This window comes from Plectropomus leopardus, unplaced genomic scaffold, assembly GCF_008729295.1.
Source record: "Plectropomus leopardus isolate mb unplaced genomic scaffold, YSFRI_Pleo_2.0 unplaced_scaffold4287, whole genome shotgun sequence".
Lineage (NCBI taxonomy): Eukaryota > Metazoa > Chordata > Actinopteri > Perciformes > Serranidae > Plectropomus > Plectropomus leopardus.
This window is the reverse complement of record NW_024646977.1, coordinates 2084-12765: the sequence shown is the minus strand read 5'-3', so window position 1 is coordinate 12765 and position 10682 is coordinate 2084. Positions and strand designations below refer to the sequence as shown.

The following is a 10682-nucleotide window of genomic DNA, read 5'->3' as shown; positions in this document are numbered from 1 at the left end:
TTTTACTCATTTCCTGCCTGCTTCCACCGTTAATACTGTTGTAAATACTTGCAGCTGTCATTATTGTAGTTAGCATTGTTGTCATCGTTTTCATTGTCGTTGTTGTTGTTATTGTTGCTGTTGTTTTAGTTGTCTCTTGTGTCTTCCCCTCCCCTCTGTGTCCCCCAACCTCTCTCTTTTCTCTCTTCCTATCCACTCCAACGTTGTGCTGTCCGGTAGCCTTGCCAATAAATCTCAGTACGGACTGCAACAGGAGGAAGTATGTCAGACTCCTCCTTTGCAGAGCAAATCTGTTATGGCACCTCAAGACATCCAGACCTCTCATACTGCATGCCTAAGCTGCCGAACAGGACAGGTAAAAAAAAAAAAAAAAAAAAAAAAGGTTAAAATAGCGAAGATACAGGCGTTGTCATCTTGTGATAGTGATGTCATTGAGAGCCGGATTCTGCACAGTGGCAATATCTTTGGTAGGGCATTTCCCGCCAAAATACCCATCTGATTAGTCCTGAGCAGGGAGCACATGGAGTGGCTGTCACTACAGCTGCCAGTCACAGTGGAAAATCACTATTTTGGAAAGTCTAATAACTCAACAAAACCAACTTTACTATAAAAACAGACACTTGAACAAACATCAGGGTGATGATAACTACCTTCAGTGACAGTGGAAAAATGTATTTGGCGTGTACTTTCAGTTTATAGTTTGGCCTATGTCACAATCATGAACATGGAGGGGAGGGCTTTATGATCTATACTGCACAGACACTAGGGGGCAATCAAGATTGAAAAGCCACACACGGAATATATATATATATATATATATATATATATATATATATATATATATATATATATATAACAATGTACTGATGTAACTGTAGAATGTTAATATTCTAGAATGTTGCTGTTACTGTAGAATGTTAATATTCTCGAATGTTGTGTTACTGTAGAATGTTACAGTTCTAAATGTTATGATGTAACTGTCAGTGAATGTTAATATTCTAGAATGTTGCTGTTACTGTAGAATGTTAATATTCTAGAATGTTGCCTGTTACTGTAGAATGTAATATTCTAGAATGTTGCTGTTACTGTAGATGCTTAATATTCTAGAATGTTGCTGTTACTGTAGAATGTTTAATATTCTAGAATGTTGCCCTACATCAACATACAAGCACTTAACATGCATACACCCTGCATCCATGTTGGACGGGGGGTCGGCAGGGGCGGGGTGGGGGTCTCCACTGCCTCTGTACCTGGCCCTGCAGGGCTGGACGGGGGGGTCTGTGGTCTGGGGGAGTGGCGTCAGTTCTGCTGCGGGGGTGTCGCCGGTGGCTCTGGGTTGTGGTTCGGCCTCCCTGTGCGGGACTGGGCTGGGTGGTTGCTTGGACCCTGCTGCTGTGAGGCGGTTGCCCTGCCGGTGGTTTTGGTAGCTCTGGGATGGTCTGGACCCTGTATGCGACTTGTGGAGGGTTTGGCTTCTGGCTGGGGTGGGGGCCTGCTCTCCCCGGTCTCCCTGGGGTTTCGCCCCCTGGCTGGGGTGGGGGTGGGTGTCTCTGGGGCACGTGGTGTTGGATCTGTCGTGTTACTGGGGGGCTGTTGAGTGCGAACAGGACAGGTTAAATAAAAAAAAAAAAAAAATCGAATGTTGCTGTTATTGTTGAACGTTAACTTTACAATGTTATGATGTAACTGTAGAATGTTAATGTTCTAGAATTGTTGCTGTAACTGTAGAAATGTTAATGTTCTAGAATGTTGCTGTAACTGTAGTGCCCCGTTTACACCGTGCACGGTTATTTTTAGAAACAGAGAAATATTCCTGCGTTTGCACCCTTCGTTTACACGCAAATGGAGAATTCGCCACTCGGCCAGGTGGCGATCTTGGAAAAACGCCGGTTTGCCTGTTTGCGTGTAAACGGGAGAAAAACGGAGAAACCGCAGGCAGTAGACGTCACAGTATGCAACAGAACTTGCACTCGCGTCAAAAGTGCGACCTATGTTTACATGTTGCTATGGTAACCATGGATCCCCTCAGAGTAGCAGCCGTATTTATGTTGGTGCAAGCCCTCTTCTCATGTTTACATTTACAACTACAGCTGATTTATTTACATGGAGGAGCAGAGACAGATGTTCAGTGAGTGCAAAACAACTTCTCCTCCCTCCAACACCAAGAGCCTGTCGCGGTCACCGCCAGCGTCGCCGGTTTTGGTTCCGTCCAGGAGAACTGCTGTCTGGTGGGGACAACTTTGTAAATGAAGTGGTTGTCCCGGAGGAGTGGCGTGAAAATTTTAGGATTTGTCGCGGTCATCACTGCTGTCACTCTTCAGAATTGCTGCGTCCCTACCTCAAGGGTGAGTATGACCGTCATGCGATCTCCTGTCAGTGTCTTAAAAAATAGAATGAAATAAAATGATAGATCTGCGTAAGACAGCCAACGCTTTCGGTCTTGCTCGATCGACTGTGTCAATAATAATAAGGGAAGTGTGTGAGGCAATAGCTGTCCACTTAGGGACTTATGTACATCCAACTGCCCCACATCCGAAGATGCTGTGCAGCAACTAGCGCGTAAATTTGAAGAAGTACACAGCCTGCCTCAATGCATAGGTGCTGTGGGATGGCACACATGTTGAAATAAAGCAACCATCTGTGAATTCCACATGGACTATCTAAACAGAAAAGGGAGGTTCAGTTTGAACGTTCAGGCTACCTGTGACTGTATATATTTCTTTCATGGATGTAGTAGTCAAATGGCACAGGAGCGTTCTCGACGCCGCATTTACGCAAATTCCACACTCGACGTACCATCTGAGAGCTGGAAAAATCCCACCGTGTCTCAGGCAAATAGTTGAGGATGAAGAGGCCATACCAGTGTACTTGCTTGGAGATCACCGCATACCTCTCCTCCCATACTTAATGAAAGAGTATGCGAATGGGGGGAGCAATGCTAGGAGTCCTTTTTTGTATTTGGATTATCTTTGTGCCGTGTACGGATGGTTATTGAATGCGCGTTTGGGAGGCTGGACAGGCCGGTTTGGAGCCTAGAGAAAGAGCAATGGGCATCAACCTCAACGACCTTCCCTTCGTCATATATGCATGCTTCGTCCTACATAAATTTCTGCGAGGCTGCTATGGACACTGTGAGTGACACCAGGGTCACAGAGGCTATTCAGTATGATCGGGACAACCAACCGGATAATCCACCAACTGTCAGAGAAGGAATGTCAGTTAATGGGCAAAGAGGGTCCGGAGAGTCCTGACAGTTTCTTTACCCCTAAAGAGACCTCAAGTGTGTGTGTGTGTGTGTGTGTGTGTGTGTGTGTGAGAGTGAGAGTGAGGGGGGGGGGGGCAGAGTGAGAAAAGTGAGTGTGATTGAAACTAGTTTAAGAAACATGTTCAAGTAGCCAAGACTGATTTTATAGATTTTAGTACAGGCTAATGTTTGTGTTTTAAAGAATTCTTGTTCACATTTTTGTTCTTTGTATTTGTGGGCCAGGATTATTTTTTGTAGTTGCCCCAGAATACTTCACTGTGTGACTCTTACACAATAACAGACACAAGTCTGATTGCTTTTCAACAAGTTTAGTTCTGATCAGGAAACAAGATTTGTCATTTTTGCATTAGACAGAAGTGTTCAAATACAATGCCTCTGTACTGCTTATAACTTAGAAGTATTACAAAACAATAAATGAAACATTCAAGAGGTAATTTAACTGACCTCAATGCTAAACAAACAAACAAAACACTGCACACAGTAAACACTGAACCAAAAAGTGCAATTTCTGTAAACTCTTATTTCAGCTGCCAAGACATTCAGACAAGCATTTAAACTTGCCTTTAAAAGTGCAATTTGTGTAAACTATGAACAGGAACAACCATGAAGACAGTGGCAAATGGCTAATCTTTCTTTAAAAGTTCTTGAGTGTACGAGAAGGACAAATCTGCAGGGTTAATGTACTAAGTGCAATTACACTGGGGTTTTGTGTGTGCTCTGCTGCCTGAGAGTTTTGTGGGAATGCCCTGAAGCATTGGATTTGCAGGTAAGAGTGTTGTGATGCATATAGCCTTGCTGGGCTAGTGTTGTGGGGTAGAGTGGAGGTGCAGGTGGAGGTGGCGGTGGCGCCTGTGCTGGTTGTTGGCCTGTATGTAGTGTTTCCCGCAGAAAGAAAATCCATCGACAATGGAGGATGGAAGCCTATCCAGTGTATTGGAAATTTTAGAAAAGTTGTCAACTGCCCTTTTTTCTGTGGCTTCAATGGTGTTAAGGAGTTGTCTTTTGATCCGCTGGTCTTCCTCAACAGCATTTTGCTGCTGAGTCTCTGCTGAAAGCTGTTTCCTCAGACGCTCCTGGCGGTGTCCTCTTAGTTTGGCCTTTACAAAGTAGATCAGAACAAAATGAATTACAAAAAGCATACTTTGCAGTAAAAAAATCCAGTGTTACAAACATTAATCTTCTAATCTTCCTCTCTGTGTCTCTCTCCCTCTCTCTCTCGCTCTCTTCCTCACACACACACACACACACCAATACTGCTTGCTTGGTTTGTTACCTGTCATGAGTATCTTTGCATTATTTCATATCGGTGTATAAAAATAATTTACAGCATTAATAATTCATTTTTAGGAAGGATGTGAAATTTGAGTAAGTCATGCTGTAACTATAAAAAGTGTCATTTAAAAAATGTATGATAGATTAGTTAATACAAAACTGCTTCAGTTTTTCAAGAATCATTCAGATATTAAAGGAGCAATCAAAATCAAAAATACATAATTTTCTTCTTACATCTTAACCAAAACCAAGACAAGACCAGGGCCATTCCAAACCACACGACAGACTTATGATAATGTGTGAACCATAAACCTTAAACACTCCCCAAATTGATCTGAAAGCTCCACATTCCCATAAAAAACAAATTAGGTAGGTAGATTTGCATAATCAAAGCATGATCTGACAACAAAACATTAACAAACAACGAACCTTTAAACAAATTAATGTAGGAATAAGTTTAGGCTACAATGAAATGAACTTATCACACCACATCTGTCTGACGGGGTCAGACATTACAAGCAGGGGTGGAAGTAATGAATTACAAATGCTCCAATTACTGTAATTAAGTAGTTTTTGGGGTACTTGTACTCTTATGAGTAGATTTTCAAGTCTGTACTTTTACTTAAGTACACATTAATCCATGTAATCGACTTAGTTACTTTTAAAATCATGGTTGAGTACTGAGTACAATTTTTATTAATATCCAAACCTTTTATCTGCATTTCTGTAGCCAATAAGGTGATCTGATCACAACCTAAAACTGACCAATGAAAACCAGGATATATGGACGAAAAACTATACAAAACATAAAAAAAAAGGATGTCAATGATTGATCTTCAATTGATTCTGCATTAAGAATTTAACCAGTTTAAAATGTACTTATGGATATTAAGTAAACTACATAATAAGTATATAATTAAGTATATAATAAAATCAATAATGGTAGCAGTAACTGCGCCTCATCTAACTTCATTTTGTCTGGCAGAGACATTTATTGAATAAGGAAATAAAAACTTATAATGAAAAAAAACAAAACCAAAAAAAAACAACAAACAAACAAATGATGAGGAAAAAACACTTGTTTTGTATCTTATCAGTTATTAATGATTAATTGATTGGTAGTGTTTTAACTATTGGTAAAGTAAAATACACAAGTTTGTAATCCTAGTCTGGAGAGGTCATGGTGACATCACTGATTAAAAGTAACTAATACTCTGAGTACTTTTTTAGATGAATTCTTTTTACTTTTTCTTAAGTATTCTTCTAATACCAGTACTTTTACTTGTAATTGAGTAATATTTTTAGCAATGTAACAGTACTTTGGTGAGATCAGCAGTGGACGTGTTTGCAGCTTTGGTAGCTCAGAGCCTCTCCTGTACCAGTCTGGTAGAGTAGAGATTTTCAGTACTCTTTCCACCACTGCATACAAGTAACTAGGCTACTAACGACGATTGTATACATACGTTTAGAAGATCTCTCCTCTCCTTAACTGGTGGTACTGGTGGGGCCACACTGTCATCATCAGGATCTCCTTCAACGTCCACTTCAGACACGACGCTAGCATCACTGACTTCCAATGTTGACGAGCCTTCAGACGAGGCTCCGGGGGTTTCTTGGAACGAGGGCTCCAGGTCAGTAGTCTCGACACCGGTAGGCAAAGTGGTGGTGGCCGGCGAACCACCCCATACCTGCTCGCACAATTCAAAATACAGGAGGACCACTCTCCCATGCCCAGACCTACGACCTGTATCCACGGCACCTCTGTATTTCACCCGAACTGCCTTAAGCTTGGTTGTGAGGATGGGTTAGGAAAGTCGGTAGATGTGTTGGGGTAGTGCTCTAAAAAGAGGGTCAGTATGTCGGGGCAATATTTACTTTGGCACGTCTCCAATTTTGTCGCTTTGTAATCTAAAGTTACATTCAACAGGAGCTCTACCTCAGAGTCAGTCCACACGAATGATGATCCCGGCGCCATTTTTCTGTAAACAAGAAAGAGGAAGTGGACCGTTGCTGTCGCGTTGCTATTTTCGGGATTCTGATTGACTAACGTGGGCTTCAGCTTCTCGTTACACTGCCACCTACAGTTTTGGAATGTCCTGGCAGCAGACATACACGGGTTTGTGTAAACGCAAAGTTTTCTGAAAACGGATACGTGTGCATGGAATTAGTTTTGAAAACGGAGAGTGTGAAATGTCCGTTTTCTCCGTTGCTGTTACTGTAGAATGTTACAGTTCTAGAATGTTGCTGTTACCCTACATCTACATACACACACCTTCACATGCATACACCCTGCATCCACGTTGGACGGGGGGGGTCGGCAGGGGCGGGGTGGGGTCCAGACCATCCCAGGTCTGGACCCCACTGCCTCTGTCCCTGTCCCTGCAGGGCGGGATGGGGGGTCTGTGGTCTGGGGGAGTGGCGTCAGTTCTGCTGCTCTGGGTTGGTGGTCGGCCTCTCTGTGCGGGACTGGGCTGGGTGGTTGCTTGGACCCTGCTGCTGTGTGGCGGTTGCCCTGCCGAGGTGGTTTGGGTAGCTCTGGGATGGTCTGGACTCTGTCTGCGCCTGTGGAGGGTTTGGCTTCTGGCTGGGCTGGGGGTGGGGGGCCGCTGTGGCCCCCCCGCCGTCTTCCCCACGGGGTATATGGGGTTGGGCCCCCCAACCACCGCGGTGGTTGGGGGGACTCTGGCCTCTCTGGTGCGTGGCGGGCTCCCCGCCAAGGTCGGGCGGGTCTCGGGTTGGTGGGGCACTGTGGCTGTGGGCCTAGATCGTGCCGGGGTTGGTGGCCTTGGGCTGGGCCGGGGAGGCTCCTGTCCCTTGTCCTCTGTGGGCTTGCCCCTGGGAGTTAGAATGTCACTTCAGATTAAAAAGTAAAAAAAGTTAAAAAAAAATCTTTTTTTTCCATAGCAACAGGACATTATTGTTAGTGTGAAATTGAAACATTGTTTCAGTTCCTAAAATTAAATTAAGAGTGCATAAAATGTTTCTGAGAAACTTTTTATCTTATTTGTTGGTCCTGATAGCCGTCAATAAATACAGTTGTCTGAAAGAAAAAAATCTGGTGTCTGTTGCAGGACTGTAATGAACTCTGTCAATCAGTTAATCCAGACCTAAAGAAAGTACTGACTGAGTACCTGTCTGTTACTGACCTACCTACCTGTGTGCATCCTAGCTTTAAGGACGTAGAACGTGATTGAACACTGCATGACTGTTGCTACATAGCAGTGGGAGGAAAGAAAAATAAGCTGACAGAAGAAGAGTTTACCTCTTTTCTCAGTCCTTTTCAGCTTGTGTGATGGTCCTGGAGTTGAGGTCTTTTGAGTCAGAATGTCTGGTTCTTTCTGCAAGAAAAGGACAAGAAGCACGAACTGCAGCTCATCCTACTGGCAGATACTACTACTAGATACACGCGTACAAAATAGAGAAATGGCTACACAACTATTTTGTTATTTTGTGACATTCAGAGACAACAATCATTAAATTAAAAAAAATAAAAAATAAAAAATCTGCACGTTAATTAATGAGTTGCAGCCAAACTACCTTCATACCATCTGAGTCTTGAGCCTCACTTCCACTGACTTGTGACTCTTGCCCAGCATCCGACTTTTGAAGATGAAGGCACTGTTTAGATAGAACACACAGACACATAAACAAAAAATAAACAAAAAAACACCACATACTTTTTAAATATGAGTTTAACTGGAATACTTTCATACTCACTCTCTAAGCCTAAATCAATTCATCAAGAGATTTGCCTTTGTACACCTCAGCTCCAAGTTCTATGGCCATGAGCAGCTTGCTAATCTTTGCAAGCTGCAAAGATTAGTGTGTGTTCTCTGTTAATCGGTAATATTCACGATGAAAACGAATATCATGTCCCATGAATTTAGCACGTTGGTCTAACTCATTTTCTTTCAGGTTCATTATCTGACTCATTGTAGCCACATGTTTCCTCAGGTGGGTTGATGTGAGTGTTTCAGGCCTCCTTGCATCACATACAGCTGCATATTTCCTCAGACAGTCTGAACCTCGGAGATGGGATGCTGAATTCTGTCTTGCAAAGACATACGTGTTACTGTCCCAAAATGTCATTGTCCTCACTCCTTTGCTCAATGAGAAAATCAAGGGATTTGGTCATCTCTCTGGTTAGAAGCCCAGGCACTTTGTTAGCCCTCTTCCCTCTGACCACCAACCTGGTAAACTCATGACTCAAATCTTGCTCCAGTTTTGAGAGGCCCTTCATGATATCTTCATTAGGGTCCTCTGTGGCTCTGTTCATGTAGGTTGACAGAGGCATTTTTCCTGCCTCACCTTGCCGTCTTTGGTTGAAAAGAATGATCTGAGAAAGAAGGCACTCACTGAGAGTCCTGTATGCTCTAGCATTAGGCCCTTCCAAAAGTTTCTGTTTTACCGCCTCCTCTGCGGCCTTCAGGACTTTATTAAGCTTCATCACATCTTCTGTGAGAGGAATCATTTCTTTTTTGTTCCACCTGTCCTCTTCCAGGTTAGTCCGTGCACGGCCTGACACAAAGAGGCCCCACTCTGCAGATAACAAGCCCGAGAAGCTCCTTACTCTGGCTGCAGCCGCTTCATCTTCAGCCTTTACATGTTGTGCAATCACAATGACACTGCCTTCAGTGAGTGTCCTAACTTTAAAGCAAGAGATGGTGTGTTGTATCTGTACTTAGACTTGGTGAATCCAGAAGCTTTTTTTGATGCCCCCCTAGCCCATCACTGATTGTGATGGGCTGGGGGGGGGGGGGGATAGGGGCTGAAATTACCAGAGATTAAGACGGCATCGTGACTGGACTGGACCATGAGAAAAGGAGTAAGAAGCAGATAAATCACTCAGGAATGTTGATGAATGATTATGAAATGCACTCTAGTGAAGCAGCCTTGAAATAAAAGCCACCTTTGAGAAAATCATTGTTCCTGATACTGTGAGACAAGTTTTATTTAACTTTGTTTTCTTTATCTATGTACAGTTGAAAGTGGTGTTGAATTTCATTACATTTTACAGATGTGTGTACTGTGAGCACAGTAATACATTAATGATTATAATCCACTGATAAATGATAAAATCACACTGCATTGTTCTACATCATTTAAATTTATTTTGATGCTTATATACATTTGTATCTCACTTAAGTTTAATTTTTAATGAAGGACTTTTACTTTAACCATTGCGGATTATTTATATTGATAAATGTGATTCTTGCTTTATTTTCAACATTCTAGCCTTTAATCAGGCCTTGAGTCCAAGTTGAGAAAGTGGAGAATATAGTTTGGTCCTCTGCTGCCTTCAGCTCAGCCTTAATTAATGGTTCATTAAGGGGAGAGGCGCTCCACCCCTCCCCGAACCTAGACTGCTGCTGCTGCCTGTTAACTTGCTCTTTCTTTGCCTTTCAGAGAATACTTCTGCTGCTGCTTCAGATCAGCTTTATCCCTAGAATACATTGACATATAGATTAATGTATGACAAGTTGTTAATGACTAACATCTTACTGTTGCACTAACCTGGCAAGACAAAAACCAGCTCATAAGAACATTTATTAGTATCTGTCCCCATCAAATATGCTTCCATGCTCCAAAAACATAATGGCCCAAGTTGTCCTGGCTCAGTGTAATGCAATACAGTAACAGCAGTTTCATATGGTAACAACCCTAAATAAAAAAGTGTGTGTAAAAGTGCACATCCGTTCTCATGACATCACAGATACCAAGATAAACTTAAAGGGAAATTCTGGGATTTTTCAACCTGGGTTCTATGTTTATGGAATTTGGGTGTGTAAGTGAATAGTATCTAGTAATTAGTAAGTAAGTAATAGTAAGTCAGTGTAGTTTACACTCACACATTACATGCCCCTATTTGTTTGAGCCGGAGTACATGGACAAAGAGCTCCTAAAGAGAGGAATGGACAAGAGGGAGGGGAGGCAACTGGCAGAGGAGGATGAACTAGCTGCTGAAAAGATGCAACGCTCCAGAAACTGGTGGTGTTCCTGTGATCATTTCCCCCCTCTGATCAACACGGTTGTGCTGGAGACATTCTTTCATGTGCCCAAAATAAAGTAGAAGAGGCAGCTAAACCTGTGGGGACCGAATGGACAGCTATCGTGAATGTACAGAGAAGAACAGCTATCACTAAGT

General features: G+C 42.7%; 1 protein-coding gene across 1 annotated transcript; it reads right to left on the bottom strand.

The window, feature by feature from the left end:
- Positions 1-1299: 1299 nt before the first annotated feature.
- On the bottom strand, positions 1300-8813 carry LOC121939186 (basic proline-rich protein-like). Its single transcript, XM_042482276.1, has 6 exons — positions 8728-8813; positions 8083-8155; positions 7800-7875; positions 6810-7372; positions 6001-6225; positions 1300-1590 (listed from the first exon to the last, which is right to left on the bottom strand). The coding sequence occupies exons 1-6, from the start codon at positions 8811-8813 to the stop codon at positions 1300-1302; spliced, it is 1314 nt and encodes a 437-aa protein (XP_042338210.1).
- Positions 8814-10682: the final 1869 nt, after the last annotated feature.

What these genes read in the sequence shown, in the direction of transcription:
- LOC121939186 (XM_042482276.1), bottom strand. Translation starts at nt 8,813, where the DNA reads ATGAACAGAGCCACAGAGGACCCTAATGAAGATATCATGAAGGGCCTC. An exon ending in GAAAAGGACTGAGAAAAGAG is followed by an intron (nt 7,373 to 7,799) that starts GTAAACTCTTCT and finishes TCTAACTCCCAG; the next exon opens with GGGCAAGCCCACAGAGGACA. An exon ending in AGAGGAGAGATCTTCTAAAC is followed by an intron (nt 1,591 to 6,000) that starts GTATGTATACAA and finishes CGCACTCAACAG; the next exon opens with CCCCCCAGTAACACGACAGA.